Here is a 26,305-nt window from a genome sequence, read left to right as displayed (position 1 = left end):
GTGTCTTTCTTTTTTCTCCTGCCAATCATAATTTGTCACTCACCTTTTTTTGTTTTTGCCCTATTCGACATAGGAGAGGTGCAATTTCCCAACTTCTTTGAATGCATTACTAAGAACAGGGTTAATAATTTTGGATCGGGTTTTCGGAAAAAAATACAGTATTTGGCATCAAGATTAAAAATGGTGTTAAGGATTTGGATTTAAACATATTTTGGAATTCGAAGTTTGGTTTACTTATTCCAATTTAGGATTAAGTTTATGTATATGAATTGGGATTATGGATCACAGATTCGGATTAAGGTTTGGGATTGAATGATGATCAGCAAAACCAAATTTAAATGCAAACTATGTGTAATTGGGATTACAGACCTTCAAAGTAGTATGTTAGTCCATCCATCCATTATCTGCACCGCTTATCCTCAGTAGGGTTGCGGGGGTGCTGGAGCCCAGCTGTCTTCGGGCAGTAGGCAGGGGACACCTTGCCAGCCAGTCGCAGGGCACACAGAGACAGACAATTCGCTCGCTCATTCACACCTAGGGACAATTTGGACTGGCCAATTAACCTGACACATGTTTTTGGAATGTGGGGGAAACCCACGCAAGCACGGGGAGAACGTGCAAACTCCACACAGGATGGTTCAATCTTATGACCTCAGAACTGTGCCGCACACGCGCTAACCACTGCTCCACCGTGCTGCCCAGTATGTTGGTCTGTTCTTCTAATTTAATTTGATTTATACTGCTACACTATAGGACAAATATGTCAAAGTGGAGGCCCGTGGGCTATATCTGGCCAACGAGATAGTGTTTGACGGCCCCCGAGATGAACTTGTTTAATTTTTAAAACCAGCCTACAATACGATTGGCAAGCTACTTCCTGCTGTGTGTTAATCAAAAACATCACATTTTTCTTAGGTTTCAAGTCGAATAGAGGTTTCATTTTACATTGTATTATCTTGAAAATGTATATTATGTTTTTAATTAGAAAATATTGTTATATTCATCTGATAATATGAGAATATAACTAGCAAATTTTCAATTAGGTTCACAAGACTAAATGCATCATTTAAAATGTTTTCAAAAAACATTTGATCATTCTGGCTGTCAGCTTGTCGCTAAATATTTTATTTGGTCGTCTGCCCATTTGACTTTTAGACCCCTGATACAGGAACCGCGGAAATCCTGAAACAGTAGCCAACAATATATATTTTTACAGAACTTTACAGAAACAGCAAAGCAATCAATACAGATGATCCATACATGGCACAATATACAAAAACGTAACAATGCAAGTACTGTAAACAGTGAAAAAAAAAATACAGCAATTAAAATGGTTGTCTTGGAGTGAAACACAATTTATTGATTTTTGAACGCATTAACATGTGTTAAACTGGACCATGATTAATAGATAAAACCAACATTTGGAACTACTGCTTGCCCAAACCAATCCATTAGTTGAAATGTAATGAGTTAAGTAATGTTTGTCTGATTCTGTTTGTAGATAGATAGATAGATACTTTATTCATCCCCGAAGGGAAATTCACTTTTCCAGCAGCATCCCTAAGCTGAGAACAATCGAAAATAACTGAGAACAATCGAAAATAACACGGGAGCTGTAGCAACATTCCATGTCTGCATTTTACTCTTACCCTGATTTTTCTCTCAAATCTGCAACGTTTATAAAAGAAAGTATTGCAGTTATTCACTTTAAGTGTTTACAATCATTTGACCATAAATAAAATGCATTTCAAATATTATTTTGTATTTTACATAACATTTTGGTAACACACGTGCTCTATGTTATTTTGTCCGCAGTGCAATGCCATCAACTTCCTCAAGAGTTTTATGCAACAAAATCATATTCTTTCTCCTAAATAATTTGATCAACTACACTAAACCCAATTTCGCTATTTAATTAAATCATAGGAATTTATATTATTACCTGCTATTTTGTTAAAACTCTACATGTCCCAGTGGTAATTTTCCACTCTCTGAGAATTTGCCCAATCACCCCTAAAAAAGACTACAATTCCATAAAAGCCATTTACAGGAAGTGACGTCATTTGATTTTGGTGAGAGTTCAACTGTGGATAAAGGTAAGTTTCAATTTTTACTCTCCTTACTTTTGATTTTATTTTAAATGTGATAAACTTGTAAGAGGCACTCTTGAAGTTCTACTCTATTATGGCAAAATTTAGATACTATTTATTGGGTATAAATAAAAAAAAATACAAAAACATTTTTGATTTAGCTTTTAAAGTTTTGTTAATCTGTTCAACGTCAGCTCATGAGCTATTGCTAAATTAGCTAGATTAGCTAGAGAAGCTCCACTCTGTTCCGTCCTGTTAGGCCTATGAACATAAAATGTTGAAGTAGGGTCCTAACCGTGGAAATAAGCTCGGGGTGTGATAATAATAATAATACTAATTTACATTATTAATATCATAATAATAACGTCATATAGTACAGGTGCATGTGTTTATGAGACACTGTTTTAAAAACAAGCTATAATTGTTATTGTATCCATCCCCTGAGCACCACTATGTATTAGTGTTAAACATATTAGTGTTGTAATAAAATCCTTAAAACGGGAAACACAGGATGTTTTCTTTTCTTCCAAAAATCATTGTGACCAAATTGTTGCTGCAAACAATCATTAAAAAGAGAATTCTATTTCTAATTGGCAACCTGCGTGTTCTCCGCTAGGTGGTGCTATAAGTTAAAGGTTTTGGGGGCAAGAACACAAATGTTAATAAGACTGTCTGGGAATGATTCACATAAGTAAGAAAAACAATAAAACATTTAAATTATTTTTGTTAATAAAACATGTCTGGACAAAGTAGATGAAGGTGTGCTGCAGTGGATATAAAATGTTCGACCATTGATTGATATAAAGCCAAAACATAGATATAATAAAAAAAATAGAATGTATACATACATACATACATACATTATATATATATATATATTTGGCGGCAAGGCTGTTGAGTGGTTAGGACGTCCTCGGCACAGTTCTGAAGTCATGGGATCACATCCAGGTGCCAGCCTACTGATGATAAGCGGTGCATGGATGTATGGGTGTACAGTGGAACCTCGGTTTTCGAACACCTCTCAGTTTCTTACAAATCGGTTCTCGACCAAAAATTTCGAGAAATTCTTGCTTCGCTTTTCGTTCAAAAAATCGGAGTTCGAACGCCGGTACGCTAGGGTGCGATGCTGAGCGGCGCACGTGTGTAGATCGTGTAGATTGCCCCCACCCCTCGTGAAGAACTGTTATGACGTGCGCACGCACTTCTTTTCGTTTTCGCTTTTAATATCGGTGAACGGAGTGTTTAAGCCCCTAATTATGCCTCCGAAGAAGGTCGGTGCAAGCAGCAAAGTTGCTGCAGGTGAAAAAAGAAGAGTAGTGCGTACAACTATTGCATTTAAGAAAGAAATAATAGCAAAATGAAGAAGGTGTGCGAGTTTCCCTTCTTTCGAGGGAATAGAGCATGGCTTCTGCAGACCACCACAAAGGTAAGAAATCCTATTCATAATTCTTTTCTTTACCCTTTAACCGCTCACCACTTTTTGTGGAGACCCGGGTACTAAATGATTTTTTATTTTTACACGTTCATACGCGTACGTTCGCGTTAGCGTAATCTTCCGTACGAAAGATTACGCTAACGCGAACGTACGATTAGCCTGGGTTAGCTTCATGTTTACGTTCATGGTAAACATTCAGGGTGTTGGAACGGATTAAAACGATTTTACATTACTTTTAATGGGAAAAACGATTTTTCGGTGATCGAACAAATCGGTTTTCAAACAGGGTTCTGGAACGGATTATGTTTGAGAACCGAGGTTCCACTGTAATATATATATATATATATATATATATATATATATGTCCTATATTTATATCCTTTATTGATATTTTTGGTTTGCCTGCCAATTAAGACATGGTCATTCTATTATTTTAATAATAGATGCATTCTAATATGGAGGGACAAAACATGAAAAAGAAAATCCAGCAAATAGCTATAAATGATGTATTTTAATTAATGTAATCATTCAGAAAAAAAATGTATTTGTTCCTGCTAGCCAAAAGCACTTAATAGTTGATGACAACGCCTTTGATTGCAAGCACAGCAGTAAGACATTTGTGATAGTTAACCATAAGGTTAGCACACATGCCAGTGGGGTATTTTGGCCCACTCTTCTTTGCAGATCCTCTCTAAATCATTGAGGTTGGTGGGCTGTTGCATGCCAACTCAAACCTTCACCTCCCTCCATAGATTTTTAATTGGATTGGAGTCTGGTGAAGGCCTAGGCTGCTCCATGACCTTAATGTGCTTCTTCTTGAGACACTCCTTGGTTGCCTTTGCTGTATGCTTTGGGTCATTTGTAAGTTGGAAGATGCAGCCATTGTCCATTTTCAGCTTCCTGATAGAGGGGGAGGGCGTTGTCCCTCCGAATGGCACAACGGTACATGGCTCCATCCATCTTCCCACTGATAGGGTGAAATAGCCCTGTGCTATTGACAGAGAAACGCCGCCAAAAACATGAGGTTTCCACCTTCATCCTTGACGGGTGGCACAGTGTTCTTGGGGTCATAGTCATTATTTTTCTTTCTCCACACATGACTGGTTGAGTTTAGACCAAATAATTAATTTTGGTCTCATCTGACCACAGAACTTTCACTCAATCCCTTTGTGCATCTTGAGGCGGGCTGCCACATGTTCCCTCTTAAGCAGGGATACCTTCCGCACTGCACGATTGTAATCCATTGCGTCGCAAAGTGTAGCCTATAGTCTTCCTGGAGACTGTGCTTCCAGCTTCCTTGAAGTCATTCCCCAATTCTTGTTGAGTGGTTGCAGTACGATTTCCCTCACTTTCTCATGGTCATCGCGACCCTGCGTAGATGTTCTCCGCCAGGTGGGGCTACAAGTAAAAGGTTTTTGGGGCAACAACACAAACTGTAATTTAGACACTGTCCTCTTTGGAGCACCAGACCAAGGTCTTATGATGGTCATGTTATACTTCTTAAATTTTCTCACAATTGCACCACAATTGTCACAATTGTTACTTTGATTCCTAGTATCTTGCTAATATCTTTTTAGCACATTTCATATTTGTGCAGGTCAACAATCCTGTCTTTGAAGTCCTGAAGGAGCACTTTGGTCTGATGCATGTTGACGAGTTTGGAAACGGTCTGATTGTCCGATTCTGTGAAATGGTATCTTTCATACAGGGGATTTGTAAGGTGTCTTGAATTCAGTTGATTGGGAGTGTCTAACTGCTCTGTGGAAGCCAGAATACCTGATACACACTAGAGGTTCCAATACTTATTTCCCTCAATGAAATTAAAATGAATTAAAATATATTCTTTGAAGTTATTTATTTTTCTTTTTGATATTTAGTTTTTCCGTGTTAGAATACATCTATAAATAATCATGTAGTGTGAAATTTGTTTTTACAATGACCTTGTGTAGTCTTGGACAACGATGCGATCCTCGAGTCGAGTTCCATCTTGTGCCATATGCAGCATGTCAAATGTCACTTTCCGTGTACTGTATTTTTCGAGTGCCGTGCGAAAGAAACTTGAGCGTCCGAACCGGAAGCGCAGGAACAGATGGAGCGGCGAAGTACCAGGAAGTGAGTGACACGGCAGCTCTGTGTGACCACAAATTTTTGTAAGCGTTTAATAAAAATAATCCCACAAATTTACGGTTTTCTGGCTTTGACGATGAACTGAAATTCCTGTTTCAAGTCCTAGCCAATCAGATGAAAGTTAGTCTGTGATGTCATCGGTGTGCGACTACATTGTTGTGTGTGTCTCGTCTATTTTTGTCTAGTCCACAGGTTTTGTACACGTCTTTCATGGCCAACTTCAAGCACATTTTGAGGACTCTCGAAACCAATTTCCCAATTTTTCCGGTGTCATTAGAAGAAAAATTCCAGTGTGACTCAAAGACTTCAAGTCCGGAGGCCCAGGTCAGCCATTTTGGCAAGGGGCGTGTTCACGTGTGGAGAGCTACGGGTAAAGAGAAAGGGAAAGGAAGCTGTGCGCGCATCTGCTTTTAAAGTGTGATGAGATCACGGTAACCGGAGTGATTGGTGAGTTCCTGTTGAGGTTTTTTAATATAAGGTTCTCCAATCATAATAATTATAATTGTTGATAATGGGCTAAGTTTCAATTTAGACACGCAGCAAAAAAGTTCCTGGCATGAACATGACACACATGCAGGTCATTGATCTTTTGATTACAAATCATCAGTTGGGGATTTTCAGATTTTTATTACACTGCTGGAGAGTCCAGTTGCGTCCCGTAGGAGCAGTTCTGTGGCTGAAGTCATCTGGAGGCATCATCCCTACAGCTCTTAACCTAAATCCGGCCCTGGACCCTATCATGGGCAAACCCGTGTCTTTTACAAAAGTAATTCTAAAATAAAAATTCCACACCACAACACCTCGACAACTTCATGTGTGCTTGCACATGCAATTAGGGAAGTGGAAGCGTCCCAAACTGCTCCTAACAGTTATGTCTTTTTATAAAACGCAGCTGTTGTTTGTGCGTTGACACTTTTCTGACGCTAACAGCCAAATCAGTAGGGCAAAAAAAAAGAAAGAAAGAAAAACTCAAGGCATGTGTTGATTTAAAGGGTCGAAATATGTCAGCACTTTTGTGGATATTAATGGATTACAAGAAACCAAAGTACAATACAAAAACGAAAGCAATTATGAATTTGAATCGAGGACCTAGCAAAAAAACAAGAAAAGAATCCAAATTATTATGATTCCAATTGAATGTCTGATGATAAAAAAATAAATAATTATCATGATTGTGTTATGTCTGGCAACCAATTCAGGGTGTCCCCTACCTACTGCCCAAAGATGGCTAGGATGGGCTCCAGCACCCGGCAACCCTACTGAGGATAATCGGTGTAGATAACGGATGGATGGATGTTATAGATAAAATGAGCTTATCACACTATTGTAGGGTCATGCCCTGCGCAACGTTTTTTGTTTAAGTTTTTTCTCCGGATTAATAATTTTTTCAAAATTAATGCACTACAAAGTTGATAATACTCAAAAATAAAAAATAATAAATGTGATTTTCCCCTCAGAATGAATTGAGAATTTGAGACGGATAAAAGATTGACCTAACATACATTTTTACATTTGAAACCACCCTGAAAAACGAATTCTCGTGGTGTACCTCTGGCATCCTCTGTTGGTTATTTTAATGACCAACAAGCTCCGTTCCAACACCAAATATGCTACTTTTTAATCAAAACCTCTCACTTTATTCATTCTAATCTCCTTTTAGTATGTTAATTTGACCCTTTGTTGACGTTAGCATCAACACTGGGGATTGAGCTGCTAGCTTGCTTATTGTATTTACATTCTTGTAAGTCTTTTCGTCAGGTTTGCTTTTCTGTTTGGATTTTCAAAAGTTTTTTCACTTCATGGCCAAAGCTAATTTTTTTCCTCCTGAAAATCAATGCTATCCTGGCATGCTAGCATTAGCTATGATTTTATTATTCATTATTATTATTATTATTATAGGAACTTGACGCATAGATGGCAACCTTTTGACTTTAAAAAGCGGTAGATGTTGTCGCGTACTATATATTTACACGTGAAACACAATCCGTCTCCCGAATATGAAAAAAAACAAACTACATGTCTTGTATAGCGTGCGTTTCTTTTTTGCCGTTGCCTCCTCATAGGTATGATTGTTACTTTTCCTTCCTTGTTTTTTAACGCGTGTTTTTCAGTCAATTCAATATTTTCCAGATAGCTCCCTGTTAGCGTGTGGGTTCCCGGCGGCTCCCAGTTTTGTTTGGTTTAGGTTAGCCCTGCTAGCAGTCAGCTTACTGGCTTGCCTGTCGCGTTCATTGTTTTTTATCCCGGCTGGGTTCGTGTTTGTTGCTTCTGTGCATCGCGGTCGTCCTGGTTCATCGTGTTTACGTTCAGCCAGCCTCCCTTTTTTATGCCCATCGATCCCGGTTCGTCCTTTTATGGCACCCGGTCAGCCTTACATGTCCTACCAGCTTGGTAGCCTAGATGGTAGGGCGCCCGCTCCGAGCCTGGGAGGTCGCTGGTTCAAGCCTCGGGGGAGTCATACCTTAAGACTTACAACATTGGTACTCATTGCCTCCCTGCTTGGCGCTCGGCATTAAGGGTTTGAATTAAAGGGTTTGGTCACCTAATGACTCCCAACACAGCAGTTGGGTCTAAAATGGCGGCGCCCTGTTTGGCTGCGGCGGCATCGGCTAGCTACAGTTTAACTGTATGGGTCAGGTGTATCGACATTTCGTTCTGTGTGCATGGTTACAAAGAATGACAATAAAAATTTAATTCTAATTCTATTCTCGCTCGCCCCCTGTTAGCTCTGTGTGTGTTATTTTGGCCGCTCGCCATTCGTCGTACCATTGCTGCACCCATCTGCGACACAACGCTTGAACGTTCTGCACAAAAACTACCATAACTCGGCTCAAAACACTCAAAACCTATTCGACTAGTTAACATGTAAACCAATAGGGTGACTTGCGAGGGTTCCGGTGTTCTTCACATGACGTCACAACTCAGCAAGTCAAAAACGAGATAGACTGTCTTCAAAATGCATTACCTCGATAAATAATAGGGATATACCAATGACATATATATAGATATTATGCAAAAATACATATACTATTTTGTATTTTTGTATGTTTTAGAGTTTTGAAATGCACTGGTGCCAATTTCGCCCCGACCCAAGAACAAGCCAAGGGACCGTCCACACTGGAGAAGGCTGTCCAGAGTTGCGTCCAGGGATCCCGTGAAAATATAAATGGTTTAAAGCAAAATTTGTTTAAATAATGCATGCACACAAACACACTATTCAATTACCAGGCTACAAACATGTAAAGCCTCATTTTTTTTATCGGTTTGCACAGTCTGTTGTCGTGTCAGCAACACGCACGTACACTTTCACGCGTAAACTTTCACACTTGCACACAACATCTTCACCTGACGTTTGATTTGGCTCTCGTTAAATTTGATTCAAATAAATAACGACACTCAGGAAAAGAATCGCTTTTATGTTTTCCCTAGTTGTTATTCCCTCGCGTGCTTGTGCGCAACTCATTAGTCGTCAAAAATGAGAGTCTGCGCGTGCATGTGCACACTCGCGTGCACGCGCGCTCAATCCAAGTGTAAAGTGAGACGTGTACGGGGTTTGGAGGGTTACTTTAAAAATATAATCCGATACAGTTACTAATCACCTATTGAAAAATGTAATCGGTAACGTAAACTGAATTACTATATAATAGAAGTATTACTGGATTACTTTAGGATTACTCCCATCCGGAATATACTAATCAAAGACAAATCAATTAAAATAAAATTAATAAATTGTGTTTAACATGAATGAACAAAGTAGTGTTGAAAAAGAATTGGTGGAAACCAAGTTTAGGTAGTTGCTTTTGGTCCTAGAAAAAAATTACTCAAATTTTAACCACGTAGTAAAGATTATTAAGCAAAATGATAATATTTCTCTTTCACCTGGCAGACTAGTTATGGGCCGGATGTAAGATGTTACACATGATGTCATGTTTATTGTGCATTAAGTGCTATGCAAATATATTTTAGGGTCCTAATAGTTGTGCCCCCCCTGAGACTTATGTCTGGTGAGGCTATTGTGCCGGTCTGGATAATCTGCGCAGCAGATAGGCCCGCGTATGTTGCTACTGCGTGTGTGTGTGTAAACCTAATATATCCGTTTTACATGTCAGTAATTGAAATTATGGCACAAATAATCTATCAGCGCATTATACAATTCAGTTTTAAATAGAATTATGATCCTGTGCAGTAATCCTTGTATGAACTAAATGTTCCTGTAATTTGATTAGGTCTTATTTTCTGTAAATGTAACGGAATAGTTACATTTACATACACAATTTCATGTATTCCGTTACTCCCTGACCCTGGACATGTGTGATGTCATACAGATGATCTGATCCATCCTGGGAAGCGACCACGTGTACACACGGTGTGGTCTTGTATATGTCTATTAGTCGGTGATGTCATTTGGGAGGGGCTCACTTGGTAGAGGGAAGTGAGGAATTAGCGTAAATATTTTCCCTTTTCCCCCTTTTTTGGGGTGCGTTTGCTTAGAGAATTTTTTTTAAAAAGCTTGCTCAGTCATCATGAGTACAACCTAGGCCGCAGTTTAAAGATTGGCTTTGTAGTCCTCGACCCGGGACTTTGTGAAGCGGTGGGCAGAATACTTCCAAGGCCACCTCAATCCCACCAACTTTTCCTTTGAAGAAGCAGAGCCTGGGGACTCTGAGGTGGGCTCTCATATCTCTGAGGTTGAAGTCACTGCAGTGGTTAAAAAGCCCACCGGTGTCAAGGCCCCAGGGGTGGATGAGACAACATCCACCCCTGCAACATCGCGTAGACATTGGGGACAGTTTTTTATGGACTGGGACTGTTTCCATTTTCTAAAAGGGGACGAGAGAGTGTGTTCCAACTACAGAAGAATCACACTCCTCAGCCTCCCTGGTCCATTTGGTGGTACTGGGGAGGAGGGTCCGTCAGGAATTCAAATCTCAGATTTAGGAGGAGCAGTGGGCTCTACGTCCAGGCCGTGGAACAGTGGACCAGCTCTACACACTCTGCAGGGGCCTCAAAAGTGCATGGGAGTATGCCCATCTGGTCTACAAGTGTTTTGTGAACTTGGAGAAGGCATTCGACATGTTCTTAGGGGAGCCCTGCGAGGAGTGCTTCTGGAGTATGGGCTACCAGAGAGTATTATGCGGGCTGTGCAGTCCGTGTATGACTGATGCCAGAGTCTGGACCGCATTGCCGGCAGTAATTTAGATTCGTTTCCAGTGGGAGTTGGACTCCACCAAGGCTGCCCTTATAGACAGAATTTATAGGCCAAGCTGTGGCGTTGAAGGGGTCCGGTTGGGGCGCCTCAATATTGCATCCTTACTTTTTGCAGATTATGTGGTGCTGTTGGCTTCCACATGTGGTGAATGTACATATAGAAGGCAATCATGGGAAGTTATGTCGTCAGCTGACAGCTAAAACGACGACAACTCCTATTAGCGCTGAAGACGTTTTAAAAGCACTTTGCAGCACAGGTAAAAGGAAAAAGTGCTATTATATTTATAATCTTTGTCGTCATCTTAACTTTGAAGAAGGGGAGGAAACTGGAGGAAACTGAAGGAGTGAGGGATAATTGATGTGAAGCTTCTAGTTCCAGATTGACTTAAGTGACTTCGAGGGTGTGTTTGTGTGTCATTGAAAAGACTTTTGTATTAAAAAAAAGGTACTTGACCTGTAATTGATGAATACATTTGAAACCATTGTTATCACCCGTACAGATTTTCTCATGTTGCTCTGGTAAGTTTTTGATTCTCCCTTTTCTACCAATATAACTTCAAACTATTTAAAACAAAACAGACAAAATGCAAGATTGTTTTTTTCCTCAAAAACGGAAAACATTATAAGCAGAAATTCTTACAGTGTGGTGGATTCAACATCAATAAAAAATGCGATTGTTCCCATTTAATATAATTACAAATATCCAAACTTTTTAAATGAATTATGTTTAAGTGATAGTACCTGCATTTTTGTTTATTATTCAAACAATATTCCTTTGTTAAATGGAATTCATATTTTTACATAGTTGTTCTCATTTGGTCTGAGTTCAGGACCTTTGATGGAATGACACTTGTTTGCACATATCATTAACAATAAGATTCATCTGGTTTTATGTTGAAGACAATATTGTGTATTATTTACCTAGATTGGTAGTTGTATCCTATTTTATTGTATAAAACTTTTACTTTTTATTTGTTTCAAAAGGTAAATAGCACTTTTCAAGTCACTGTGTCTCACAGTAACTGATTCACACACACCCTCTCACCACAATATCAAGGGCATTAGAGGTTCAGTGTCGTGCCCAAGGAGACTTCAATATTTAACTCAGAGGCACAGAGAATCGAACCTGCGACCTCTTGGTACCAAGACGAGCGCTCTACTTAGTGAGCCCCATTCCATAGCAGTATGACAATTGAGGCAAGTAGTTTTTTTTTATTCATAGCTCCCACCAGAGTTTTTTTAGTGTGCTGAGTTGGTTCAGTGTGGTGAGTTGGTTCAGATTAGAGATCATGCCTAAAAAATTCAGCCCGACCTTACTTGTGTCTCCGGTATATTAACCTGAACCTGCCCAAACACAATGGATTAACTTTATTTGATAATCCAGCCCGAAATAAACCGGAAGCTTTAGTTCACGTCAAAGTAACTTCGGCCGTAGGTACTTAAGCGCCAAACTGTGCGTTTTGGCCGAATTGCGCAACTTGGGGTTCACAGACGCTCCCCTACTTACGACCATTCCACTTACAATAAACGGTAGATGCGATCATTTTTTTGGGGGATGTCGAAAAATATCCGGACATTGCTGTAAGTTAGATTTTGTATTGTGTGCACCTTTTTCCGAGTACAGGACATTACTGCAGTGCTTCTTTCCGCCGCTAGAGGTGTGTGGCGCTGTGAGAGGTCACCCAGCATCCACCTCGAAGAAGAAATCCGCTTCCTTTTACTAGTTCGTGTGTAAACATTCTATACCGTCTATGTCTTAACCATCTCCAGTGCGCTAAGAACTTTGACATTTTTATTGTTTAATATCTCGTGCATCCATTCAATGTGGTTGGTGTAAAGTCTAAAGAAGAGGTGAGCCGTTTCTTTTGGAATAGGAAAGCTTGATGCAGTTGAGAAGATGGTTGGATCGCTTTTTTTCACCCACTTTCTAACATGGAGGAGGAAGTCCCCTAACTCTTGAAGCCCATCTTCCACAGGTGATTTAACCTTTACTTTATTCATCTTTATAGAGCATATTATTTTATGAAATGTTTATTTTTTAATACAAAACAATAAATGTTACTTATACAAGCCTTACTCGTATAAACCTTAAACATGCAAAATATAACACTGAAGCAACATGCGATCAAACTAAACTTACGATCGTCCGGAAACTTTGTTCGTAACTAGGGCAGCGTCTGTACTCGAAGAGTTCGGCGCTGAAGTGCGCATTTCGGCGACGTGCAGCGAACCAAAGAGAAACTGAACAAAGTAGCACCGTAAACAAAATCTAATTCTGCAGATTACAAGCTACAAATAGTGAAATATTTGTCCGAAAAGCAGAAACAAAGTTTGTAAAGCTTGTGAGCTATTGGCGAGAAGCGGAAATGACATCTGATGTGAGCAAAGTGGAAGGAGGAAGCGGCGCATCTTTTTTCCCAACACCGAGGAAGAACATTTCTTTGGATTAAGTGATTTGGAGTTAAACTAATAGTTTAAGCACATTCTCTATATGAATAAATAAGTAAAAGTAAGTTCATGCTGTGCAGATCCTCCATAAAGGAAAAAAACAAATCGACTTAATAATTGACATTTTAAGCCTCTAGTTCAGATGTAAAGCTGCATTTATTCAACTGTTAAAATGAACAATTTGTCAACACATTCAATGCCAAACATCAAAATCATTATTTTCCATTGTTCGTGTATAAATGTGTTGCGCTTCGAAAGGATCCCTCGCTTTCTTTAATGAAAGTTGTAGGGTAGGCTACAAATGTACTGAAAGACAAAGCTCATTATTTGGGATTGGCGTTTTTTTAACTGATTTCACCCACTTGAGAACGTAAAGTCTGGATCTGGCCCCTGAGCCCAAACGGAGTTTGACATGGCCGCTTTAGATTGTCTATAGTTTTGGGGTTTTTAAAAAAAGTTACATTTAAAAATAATTCAAGTTACAATGTTATAAGTATGCTTTGTTTGACTTGCATGTGCATCCGAACTAGTGTGTGTTGGGGGAGGGGTTACGTGCGACGGAATAGGTGTAACAAAAAGTGAAAGTGAGCATGCATCCATTAGCTAATGTACGACTCGTACCTGCACCTACACACGCCGCTTACCGTGTCACTCAAAAGTCGACACCATCAGCATCCAAAAGGTGCCATTTTGGCACCTGAAGTCATTTGATGCTAATATCGTGCAAGTAGTGTGGAATTCGGAACATTTCTCCACATTAAAAGAAGGAAACTCATTAGTGCAAAAAGTAGACAGCAACAACTGCTGGTGACACACAAGCAAGGTTTAATCACACGTCTCAAAAGTTTTTGTTTACACATTAAAGTGAAAAAAGGATAGAAAAGCATTTGACGTTATTATGTTGGATCAGGGCACAAAATTCCAATAAATTAAGGCTGCTTTTGCTAACATGACAACAGCACCGAAAATGGAAAAGAAAACTAAAAAAACGACAAGACTAAAATGACAACGAATAACGAAAAACAGAACAGATATAACACAACAGGACCCAGCCAAAATAAAATAAAGCTCCTTTCTTGAGCTGAATAACTTCCTTTCGATCGGGAAAACCGGAGTGTGAGTCAGACTCAAAAACATCCACACGCAGGCAGACACGCCCAAATGCTTTCATTAAATTTGGCAGGATTTTCATTCCCTGTCAAGAAAAAAAGAAACAGGAAGAAAAATAAATCAAAATTGACACATTTTATAAGAAAAGCAAGGTACAGTGGCCCCTCTACATAGAGTAATTCCTACCTGGATTAAGTTCATCTTAAACGCATTTTTCCAATATCAAATAACTCAAAACCAATTAATCTGTTCCCAGCCTTCCCCCAAAACACAGTAAATAGCTATAAAACACTGTCCTGATCACTAAAATCACATTAAACAGTAATTGAACATGAAAATACAGTAGTACGATAAACAAGATGGTATAAAATAAATAAAATGTGAGTTTATTATCAGCACTTATCACGGAGGAAGTCGGCAGCTGCTGACAGAGGTGTATGAGTGGTGGTGAAAGGAGTGAATGAATATGAGAGATTTGTAAGCACTTACTCTACACCTCAAACTAAAGTTACTGTTAAAAAAACACAACACAAGATCGGGTCTTTTTGGTGGGACATGCACGTTCCAATTGACTTATGGCCAAGCCCCGCCCCCTTTACTCGGAGATATATTCAACATTCTGTGGAGAGTGCTATCGCAAGTGTCACAATCGGAGACATTTCATAGGAAGCAATTGATGCTTTTTGGGCCCAGAATGATCACTTACCATCTCAAAGTCATCAAAATAATAATAATAATAATTTCCTTGTATTGTCATTCTGTGTAACAATGTACACAGAACGAAATGTCGATTGCACCTGACCCGTTGTAGCGAGCCGATGCAGCCGCAGCCAACAGAGGGCGCCGCCGACCACTTTTTAAGTCTTAGGAACGACTCGGCCGGGGCGCGAACCACCGACCTCCCAGTCTCAAAGCGGGCGCCTTACCATCTAGGCTAAGGGTCTGAACAATGGATTGGAGGGTTATAAAAATCATTTTATGGTTAAGGAGGTCACTGAAAAGCTTCAGCTTCGGGTAAAAATGTACAGGTCACAATGTAAACACTATCTCTGTCATGGTAGAGGATCAGCATTGTTTACTTTTAACTAATTAATCTAACTTGACTTGACCTGTAAAACAGGCTTTGTTATTGCTACTATCCATCCATTATCTGCACCGCTTATCCTCAGTAGGGTCGCAGGGGCGCTGGAGCCCATCCCAGCTGTCTTCGGGCAGTGGGCAGGGGACACCCTGAACTGGTTGCCAGCACACAGAGACAGACAACTCACTCGCTCATTCACACCTAGGGACAATTTGGATCGGACAATTAACCTAACATGCATGTTTTTGGAATGTGGGAGGAAACCTGAGTACCCAGAAGAAACCCACCCAAGCACGGGGAGAACATACAAACTCCACACAGGGAGGTTCGATCTCATGACCTCAGAACTGTGCCGCAAACCACTAGGCTTCCGTGCTGCCCCTGTTATTGCTACTAGCTTTTATTAATCTAAACCTAGCTTAAAGCTCCATGTTAGCCTAGCTTCATTTTTCTTCTAAGGCAGAATTAAATAATATATTATTTATCTATAAAATTTCTCTTCATATACACTAACAAGTTCGATGTCATTGATCTGACACATCATTGGGGTTAAATGCATAGGGAACCAGGTTACTGCTCCATTCCATTATGTAGATCAGCTGCCGTGAAAGTGAATCCAAGCTCCAAGACGTAATGTTACTATGACTAAAGCCCTTTGGACAACAGCTAACAATCAGTAAAACGCATACCTTGGTTAGACATACAAAAACTAGCACATAACAGGCCACTGAACTTCTAGTAAACAACATGACGTGATGTACAACCTAGCCAAGAGCTACTGTTAGCCAATGTCTGTCTAACGCTAGAGATGTTAACGGTATAAAAAACTCTATATTTGTCTCCAGCAAAGTGATAATACATTATCTCAAATACTAAGTTGGCTTAGCTAAGAACATATGCAGTATAGACATCCTGATTAAAATTATCCACATTGAGTTGGTGCTGCGGTCGACTTGATTTAAATGTGGCTTGGGAAATGATAAAAAATACACTCCATAGCCCAGCCTCTCAGGATACCTCGTATCAGATTTGCATTTACCCCATGCACACTGTTCTACCATTTTAAAGTATGAAATGTAAGAAAAAAAACACACAAAAAAACCAACGAAACTGGACGGACTGCAATCTGTTTGAATGGACAAGCCAGCAGATTATGTCTGATTGGCTATGCGCACTGTGATTGGCTCATCGTGTTTGAGGGCGGTGCTTGGTTATAAGTCAATAGGGCAGTGCTGATGCTGGCAGTGAGTGGTCTTGAGGGGTAGCGTCTGGAAATTCTCGTAACTTAAATTCTCTTGTATCTCAGGCAAGATTTTTCCTCGCAAGACACGTCTCGAATTTCTCGCAAGTAGAGCAGCTCTTATGTAGAGTGGCCACTGTATGCAATTTTCTCCAGGAAGTGGAGAAGGGCGGGGTTGATAAGTGATTGACAAGCAGAATCAAGTAGAACAGGAAGTGAAGGCGGGGCTTACCTTAACTAAACGCCAAGCCTTGGAGGGCGCCAGAGGGGAACTTGACAGGCTCTGCAAAATTTCCCTCTACGCACACGACAAATACAAGTCAGAATGCAACACGGGGGGGCAAATGTTCCAAGGTCGTGGCATCACCTTGGAGCGCGGTCGTACCGGTACATGGCGGCGAGGACGAAGGCCTGACGACTGGCGCGAATGCCGATTTTTGCTTGACGGCGGCCGTTACCAAGGTGGCGGGCGAGAATGAGAAAACGCCGGTAGATGGGGTGCAGTTGGTGGGAAGGGAGGTTGGCGATGCCAACGTGGGACTGGCGGGGACCACTGCAGAAAAATAACATTAGCATGAAAGAGTTACTGTATTTTCCACACTATAAGGCACACCCCAAAGATAGTCTATTATTTCTCTCTAAGGCGAACGGAGTTAAAACTAAGGGTGAGCGAATCGATCCAAATATCGATATTATAAATACCAAGTACTTGGGTTGGATCGATACTATTGTCCTAGGATCAACACTAAAATATCTTTAAAAAATCCGTATTTGAGCATTGATCAGTCTGTCGTAATATATCACTTAAAACCAAATAGATTATCCCAGTTATGTAGGACCTATCTATGTAGGTAACAAGATTGGCAATGCCGAGGTCCGTCTCATTCCTGAAGAGCGGGGTGACGCTTTACACTGAAAAACAACAGAACTAGATGAGGAAGGTGCTGTATCTGAATCAGATCAGGTAACCATGGAAACCAGTACTGTTTCATGTGGGGGACAAACCCCTTCTGAAGAAAAACAGCCTGGACAGAGATGGGCACTGCCAGGCTGTACCCACCTAAGACACACAACAGAAGTGGTGCCCGGACAACACTGGCGGTTAAGGGGGCCCTAAAACAAACTCTGAACCAAACTGCCGATGTTATAAGTGGGCAGGGTTGGGTAGGGTTACTTTAACTGGATTACTTTCAATTACTTTTGGATTACTCCAATACCAAATATGCTAATAAAAGACAAAAACTAAATACGAATACAATTACTAAATGTTGTGCAGGCTTGGGGAGTAACGGAACACACGGAACGGCAAAAATGATGTTGGCAAGCTGTTTGGATTTATTTTCATTTTGTTTCTGTCGCATTTTATGTTAGTTTTGCCGGAGATCAAAGAGATCAAAGCCAAGAGAGAAAGCTTACCACGTGTTGTGAGTCATCATTTTATTCATATTTAGTTTCTTTTGTCTTTCATTAGCATATTTGGTATTGGAGTAATCCAAAAGTCATTGAAAGTAATCCAGTTTAAGTAACCCTACCCAACCCTGTAAGTGGGCCGGGCCAAGAGAATATTGTCAGACATTAAACAGGTGCGTGGTACCACTTAAATACAGTATTCTATCGCCAACTTGTGAGGCACACGAGATTCTGAACTCAATGAATAGAAATGCATTGTGGGAAGTAATTACGTCACCTTATAAGATATAAATAAAAATACCGATTTTGTACCCGTTTATTTTGTAATTCCTTTAACAGCTGGTACTGTGACAAAAAATAGTGTGATAATTACATAAGACCTAAAGCCTTTTCATGCATTGTTTTTATCCCATGTGGTCTAGTGAACAGGCACTCTTCCTGCAGTGATACGGGTTCAATTCCTGTTGCATACAATTTTGAGAAATTGTGAACAAACATCCATGTCCCTAGCGGCCTGGTGGTTAGGATTCTGGGCTCTTACCTCTACTATCCAGTTCGATTCTGGTTGCCACCATTGTTATGAAATTGTGGTCGGCGATAAATTGTATCGATTGATCAATAATTGCACAAGTATTTCCAATTTTGTCCACATATAAGGCGCACGTTCGGATTTATGGCCAATTTGAGTTTTTTAGGTGCACGTTATTGTCCGGAAAATACAGTAGACATATTTTTGCACCCATGCGTACTGACTGGCGTAAGGTGAACTGTCGGCGGATGCGTTGATGAAAGTGGGCGTGGCTCCAAAATCGCCAATGGCGGCATTGCCGGCGTATGCCAGTGGAGGCGGCGTGTGCGAGTATCCGCCGTGCTGCGGTGTTGAACCAGCGGAAGCGTAAATGTGAGGAGAGAGGCCGTTGGCACCGGCGCTCCGGAGGAAGCCTGCGAAAAAAAGGGGGCGTCGTCAAAACAGAATAATCGGGCGGGGTTTGGATTAGGGCTGCCACAATTAATCGATGTTGTCTAAAATCGCTAATAGAAATAGTTGACAATGAATTCCTTTATTAAGTATTATTCCCAGACACTTTTTTTCCGACTTACAAGTTTAGAATCTCTGCTGAGAGTCACTAATGCGCAATGTCTCTGTCTTGAGCAGTAACATGCAGAAATCATGACATCAACATTGAGTACGAAAAGTTGGTGATTTTTGTAGCATGGATATGTTGTTTGTTGCAGTCCTAGTTTGGATAGCTTCACCACGTACCTTGATTGGTCCGAGAGGGCTCGGACACATTGACGGACAGCTGCCCTGTTATGGAGGTGGGGCCCATGGTACCGGAGTGGGCGGGGACAGGCAATTGGGCGTGGCCTCGTGGCACGCCGTATAGGGTTTCGGCCAGGTTGGATGCTCGCTTTGCTGCCGCTTCCTGCGTCAAATTACACATGTGATCACGTAAAATGAACATGTCATGTAAACATGTCGTGTAATCACATCATCTGATCATGTCACATGAACAATTCATGTGATCATGTCATGTAATCAAGTCATGTGATCACGTCATACAAACAGATCATGTGTACATATCATGTTATCACATCACGTGATCACGTCATGTGATCATGGTGTGACCACATGATGTGATTACTTCATGTAAACAAGTAAACAAGCTCAGATGACAAGCCATCTGATCACTTCATGTAAACACCTTATTCAAACAGGTAGTGTGAACGTGTCATGTGATCACATGTGAACATGTCACATGATCTGGTCATGTGAACACATCATGTGATCACGTCATGTTAAGATGTCATGTGATCACATCCTGTGATCACGTCATGTTAAGACGTCATGGGATCACGTCATGTAAACAGGTAATTTTAACAAGTTGTGTGAATATGTCATGTGATCATATCATGTGAAAATTTCACGTGATCAGGTCATGTGAATAGCTCATGTGATCACATCCTGTGATCATGTCACGTAAAAACATCATGTGATCATATCATGTGATCACGTCATGTAAACAAGTAATTTAAACAAGTTGTGTGAACATGTCATGAGATCAGGTCGTGTGAACACGTTTTGTGAACATGTCATGTGATCAGGTCATGTAAACACGTTTTGTGAACATGTCATGTGATCAGGTTATATGAACACATTATGTGATCATGTCATGTGATCACGTCAGCCGCCATAATGGAATCCAAACGGTAGAGCACTGACCTGATTGCTGTGGGCTGGGGCGTATAGCGCCTCCACAAGGTCAGCAGCACGCTTGAGGATCAGCTCCTAGAGGTGGAAAAAATATATACATATTTTATTCTTTTCCATTTACCTTTTATTTTTACCTTGAAGAATATTTTACATTAAAAAAAATACTGAGTCTCTTGAGAAAATGTTGAATGGTTGAAAAAATGTAGATAAGTGCTTCTCACATAACGACAATATGTAGTAATTTCCCATCCAAAAGTGCTTAGATTTCTCATCCCCCAAAATTAAAGAAAAAGTATAATGTTGTTTTGACATTATCTATTTGAATAAAATACTTTTTAGAATATGTTTTAATATACAGCGCCATATCTTCCCCCCTTGATTAGTTTGTTTTGTTTTAATATTTGACAAATGTAAAGGAGATTTCTTAGGATGCTAGTTTGTTATTTTGTCTCATCGTTGTTTGTTGTTCGATTAAATCACTGTTGCTATCGGCCGATCATGTTGCGTTCTTTGATTCCACACCCCTAAGGGACTGTTTATTTGTAACCTTGAAGATTGAATGAAAAGAGGGGGCCCAGGGGAGGGCTTTAGCACGGGATGGAGTTTTCTTAACTGACAGCATCTCTCCCAGTCCTCTTTGCAAGTTCAAAATCCATTGACGTATTCTCTCCTTATTTTGAGTGTCTACTAAAGTTTAAACTTATCACCTCTGACAGTTGTTTTCCCACCGATTTCAAACGATTTTTTAAAAGACCCAAATGTTTTTTCCAATGCATTGTTTGAAAATTCTTTAAACAGTAAAAAGAATAAAATCCCGCCCCTTGTTTGAACTTTGATCGAAGGGTGTAGCCTTCTTTCTTTCTTTCTTTCTCTCTTTTTAAACATCTGTGTACTCTTGGGCGAGGCAATGTTTCTCCTTTTTTTTTAACAGCTTGTCATCATGATCTCACATGCGATGTATGCTTGTGATTTGATATATGTGCATGTAATGGCTGCACATTAGCGGCGCGGAGCCCCGCAAATGGGCTTATTTTACACGTGCAAACTTGACCCTGGCGGATGACTTTCTCCTCGGCCGTCGTTAAACAAAGCCGTGACCTCATCGGCTGCATGACATCATCACTTGGAGTTGGGGGAGGAACAATGTGTCTAAATGCGTGTGCTAGCACCTTGGGTAGCTTGTCGGGGTCTCCGGGGTGACGGGGGATGACTTTTTGCAGTCTCTGGAAGCCGTAATCGATGGTAGGCTCGTTGAGAGCTGTGCAGGACACGCACAATCACACACACGCAAAAGAAAAGACAATTAAAGCCATTCTTTTGTTTAACAGGGAAAAGTTCTGACACATATTCAACTATCATGAGCCTAACTCTAAAATAAAAACAGCAAAACATCAAAGACTATTATAAATAATGAGCTACAGAGCACACTTGATTAAAAGGCGTGCAAATTAAAGGAAGAAACAAGACTTTGTTTTTGTACTATCCATAGAAATGAACTAATTCACATCCATTTCTTACATTTTAAAACAATCAATAAGGTAATGTCCAGTACTGAAAAGTAACGCATTGTGCTGCGATTAAGACACTCGTTCACAGACTGCAATGTTAAGAACCAGATCAGGAGGAGGACCCAGACGCGTGACATTTCTCACACAAGCTTTATTTTACGGGAAATGGAGCAGTCATGCACGTTAACCCAAACGCCAGTTATTCGACGATCGTAGGGCGAAAGACGTAAGGCAGCAGTCTGGTGTGAAAAGACAGGAAGCCAGAGGCCGACGAGATCGATACCAATTGCACGAGCAGGTATCGGACAGACGGGTCGATACCGGACAGGACAGGACAGACAGGATTGATATTGGGCACTGGTATTTCTCGTCCTTACTCCTGTTGTCAAAACACTTGATTTGCATAGTCCATTCTCACATGGTAAACTGTCTCTCCACTTCGGTTTCATACGAATGCGTACATAAAAGTTTAAGTATTTTGCTGACTTTTTCTCCTAGGACAAACAAGATGGGAACGCTATATCAGGCACTGGAGACTGGAGTCCGATACGACGAGATAGACGGGAACGATACCAGACACTGGAGAATGACATCAAACAAAACAAAATAGCCGGGAACGATAGTGGAGATCGATTTTAAACAGGACACAGTAGACGGGATGTAAAAAAACATCGATTTAAAAGATGAAAAAATATACATGAACTGTTATATAAATTTATGTTTTTTTAAATACTTAAACTTAGGGATATTTTACCTCATTTTACATAGCATCTGCCTCAACATGAGTTAATATGATTGTCGGCCATCTTGCTGCTATGGTTACTCAAAAATCTTGTGAAAGGCCATGCAAAAAATAATGGGAAAATGCAAATTTATGGTCATTGAGTCTCTTGTAGGTATTCTTCCTTTGGATTTGTAGCACTCTTTTTTTCGATAGTACGACATAATACAGCGACATTAGCAGTCCAATAATACACATTGTCCCATTAATGACATCCACTGGTGCTCAGTGCTGCCAGGCGTGTTGTGGTGGAACATGGTATTGCACTCAAAATGTGTTACATGTATTACTTATTATATTGTTCGTGCTATGCACAGTCTTAAGTAAGTCAACGAAAATTTGCGATACGAGCATTCAATTCAGAGTGTCATGCTGAAACAATCAGCCAATCACAAGTCACGGTGGTCACCTTCAGCCAATAGGAGGCCTCAAATACCAGCTGGACCTCAAGACTAAATATTTCCCTTCAAACCAGCAAGAAAAACACTTGTCACAGAAATATGGACTAGAATTATAAACCCAAAAGAAAAATAAATAACAATGGAAGATCCCTGAAGGTCATTATTCTCATTCCAAAGAGCGCTACTCACTAAAGCCCGCCAATCTTGTGTGTCCGTACCCGTGTATATGAAACGTCCAGGCGCCCCCTTGCAGAATTGCTTGGACTTGTAGGACAAAGTGACTTCCACCACGCCAGGGATGTGTCGCGGTGGCGTTTGCACGCGGATGGCGTGCGGCGTGATAAGCTGCGATGCGAAAAACAGTGAATTGACGTTTAGTTCAGTGTTTCTCAACAGGCAGGCCCAAAAGAGGTTCGTGGACTTGTTTTCAGTGGGTCGTGGGCTTTTGCCTTGGTAAAATAAGGCTAAAAGGACACAAAAAAAACTGAGCGTCAATGACACTCCTTAACAGTAGATGACCTTCTACCTGCTCAGTTATATGTTGCCTCTTGATAGAGACCACGTCTCATTATATTGTGATTTTGTTGGTTTTATTTCCTTTTTCTACCCATAACAGGGAGTCCCAAGGAAGTTAGAGATAAGGGGAAGGAAAAGTGAAAAATGTGACAACCATTAAGTTGAAGAAATGGTGTACGAGTATTATTAGAGCGCTTCTACCTTCTCAGTTATATGTTGCTTCTTGATTGGGACCACGTCTCATTTTATTGGGATTTTGTTGGTTTTATTTCCTTTTTCTGCCCATAAAAGGGAGTCCCAAGGAAGTTAGAGATAAGGGGAAGGAAAAGTGAAAAATGTGACAACCATTAAGTTGAAGAAATGGTGTACGAGTATCATTAAAGCGCTACTGCAAGGTACTGTTAATGTAAAACCGTTACATTTTTAGTTATTACTAGTATATTAATCTTTACTATCTACATAATTTAATAATTTCTGCTGTTTACGTACGAGTTTAATTGATATATTTGAATTTCTTTGAGTATGTGGTTATCATGCAATTTAGCCTTATATGCCAGTGTACATACACACATGCCATCAAAATCAATTTTTGGGCCTTCATTTACTTGTATCCATGGTGTATTTACCAATATTTTCTTGCGTTTCATAGGTCTAGACTGTCAATGAGGTTTTGAGCACTCATGGGTAGAGTGAGTGAGGCCCCAACTGTGGCCACGGTGCCATTTGTGGCCCCTTTTTTGGTTTTGTCAATTATTTTGATCACAGTTTGCAGTATATCCTCGTTTTTTATGTGGGTTATGTTCCAAAAAGTTACTAGGATAGTCAAAACCTGCGAAGTAGAAATATTTATTTGGAAATTAATTAAATAGTACATTGCAGCCAAAGAACCTAATTCACAGGCTCAAGCATTTGTTGAACAAATAAGAATACTGTACTTAATAAACTTTTATTTTTACGAATAACTTCTGTTCTGTCAAATAATTATTTTGAATATAAACTTGCTACATTATTTTACCTTTCTTTAGTATGTCAAGAAACCCAACTTTGTTGGCGACTGAAAGCATCTTCCTCTTTTCAATGCTTCTGTGGGTCCATTTTGTTGACATGATGTTTTTTTTTTATAGAAACTTTAAATTGTAATAGATTTGCATGTACGTAATGTCGGCTTTGTCAAGACGTTTGTGTACCTTGTAGACAGTAATGTTATTGATGCACAACCAGACACTTTCAAAAAGGGGCGGGCGAGTGTTTAGCCAATCAGAATGAGGAACACAATGCACAATGAAAACCGAAAGAAGTAGTGAAATCGCAAAAAGTAAATCTCAATACAGCAAGAGAGTACTGTTGTTTTTATGAAGCATAATCTTACTGATATAAAAAGTTTTCAAAACAATAACTATACTTATATATATTCTTAGTTTCTAATGTTTGACAGAATTTCCGCTTTATCCCAGTGTGGTAATATGACGCCGAGGATAAAAGGCCCTACCTCGCTCCACACCATCAGCGAACCGAAGATCACTTGCAACCCGTCAAAGAAGTTTTCGCCGATCACGATGACGGTGGCGCCCCCTGTGGTCCAACCCTCACCGGGACTGACGGCTTTGATACACGGCGTCCCCGCTAAATAACACGCACATTCGAGATTTAACCATTGTCCATCTGCAGGTAATGCTAGCATTGAAGTACACAATAACAAACACACGAAGTGCTTTACCGTGATGAAGGTACGACGGCGTCGTGTCCGGTTGGTTTAGCCTGCGTGCCCGGCGGCCATGTTTGGAGTTGTTGTGGACAAACATGTTCTCGGACACTGACAAGATGTGACCGTCCACACCCACTGTAGTGGACACCACCACCTTGCAAAACACAAAAAGAACCATCAAAAATTCACAATTGGCAGTAAAAAAAAAAAAAAAAGATCGTGGATTTGGCACACTGTAATTGCAAGAATTGGCCACCAGAGGCAGTGCAGCAGAACCAGGTATGGTGACGCAACTAAAAAAAGGGATTTACAAGGGAATGGAGGTCTGAATTCAATGCACAAAGGGCGCTTCATAACAAAGACAAAGCAAAAATAGTGTAATTGTTACTGTTCCATTTTATATACAATTAAAAACATAATTAATTTAAATATTAATTCAATCCTTTTTCTATGAGTTATTGAAATGGACATTTTGTATTGTGCGTTGTTTAATATTTTTCGTCCTCATCACTATCAAAAAAACAAGAAAAAAATTGGAAGAATGATAATAGAATAACACAGACTTTGATTTTGTGCGCGCGGACATTTTTGTGGTCGTTAGCAAGGGAAACAGAGCTGTCTCCATTGGTTCCACTACAATAGCCACCAAAATTAGACCCACGAACGCTGCCGCTGTCATACACACACACGTTTAACAAAATGTTCCCTTTCTGGTGAGGCACAGCAGATTCGATAAGGTTTGAAAAGTGAACAGGATTTCAATATATAGTCTCTGATCGCAATATCAGGGCAACCCGAGTAGTGGCGTCCATGCTGGATGGGTGTAAATGTACCTCATTATTGTGATTGACATTCGAAATATGGCGATGGAATCTCCAGTTTTGCTGTCCTTAAACGTCCTGGGCCAAGTTAAGACAAAATATGTTCATGGATGTACATAGAAGACACATACGTGCTAGAGAAAAGCATGTGGTTTTGGGATTAGGGTTCAAATAGGGCGATTTTCTGGACTCGTTTTAGCCGGCAAGAC

At 40.2% G+C, this 26,305-nt stretch overlaps 1 protein-coding gene and 1 long non-coding RNA gene across 5 annotated transcripts in view; one reads left to right on the top strand and one right to left on the bottom strand.

The window, feature by feature from the left end:
• The first annotated feature begins 5,565 nt into the window (after nt 1-5,565).
• On the top strand, nt 5,566-25,331 carry LOC148349035 (uncharacterized). 3 transcript variants are annotated; one of them, XR_015847256.1, is made up of 3 exons: nt 5,566-5,675; nt 5,838-6,099; nt 25,006-25,331. It is a non-coding gene; the product is annotated as an uncharacterized LOC148349035 (long non-coding RNA). The 3 variants fall into 3 exon arrangements; XR_015847258.1 differs by lacking the exon at nt 25,006-25,331 and adding an exon at nt 22,371-22,822; XR_015847257.1 differs by lacking the exon at nt 25,006-25,331 and adding an exon at nt 8,706-8,991.
• LOC148349034 (transcription factor COE1-like) overlaps nt 14,131-26,305 on the bottom strand; it is a 40,046-nt gene continuing 27,871 nt past the window's right edge. The window contains exons 8-17 of one of the 2 annotated variants that reach the window (XM_088320926.1): nt 25,288-25,429; nt 25,060-25,193; nt 23,273-23,399; nt 21,534-21,622; nt 20,374-20,439; nt 19,414-19,576; nt 18,903-19,091; nt 17,107-17,292; nt 16,972-17,037; nt 14,131-14,503 (exon numbers count right to left, since the gene is read on the bottom strand). In XM_088320926.1, coding sequence (XP_088177052.1) covers nt 16,973-17,037; nt 17,107-17,292; nt 18,903-19,091; nt 19,414-19,576; nt 20,374-20,439; nt 21,534-21,622; nt 23,273-23,399; nt 25,060-25,193; nt 25,288-25,429 — 1,161 coding nt within the window. In that variant the 3' untranslated portion in view covers nt 14,131-14,503; nt 16,972. The remainder of the gene's footprint in view (nt 14,504-16,971; nt 17,038-17,106; nt 17,293-18,902; nt 19,092-19,413; nt 19,577-20,373; nt 20,440-21,533; nt 21,623-23,272; nt 23,400-25,059; nt 25,194-25,287; nt 25,430-26,305) is intronic. The other variant, XM_088320927.1, reaches the window with a different exon arrangement.

This window comes from Urocampus carinirostris, chromosome 17, assembly GCF_059441175.1.
Source record: "Urocampus carinirostris isolate Australia breed hairy pipefish chromosome 17, RoL_Ucar_1.0, whole genome shotgun sequence".
Classification (NCBI taxonomy): Eukaryota; Metazoa; Chordata; class Actinopteri; order Syngnathiformes; family Syngnathidae; genus Urocampus; species Urocampus carinirostris.
Note: the sequence above shows the minus strand (reverse complement) of the source record. Positions and strands in the feature narration are given on the sequence as shown.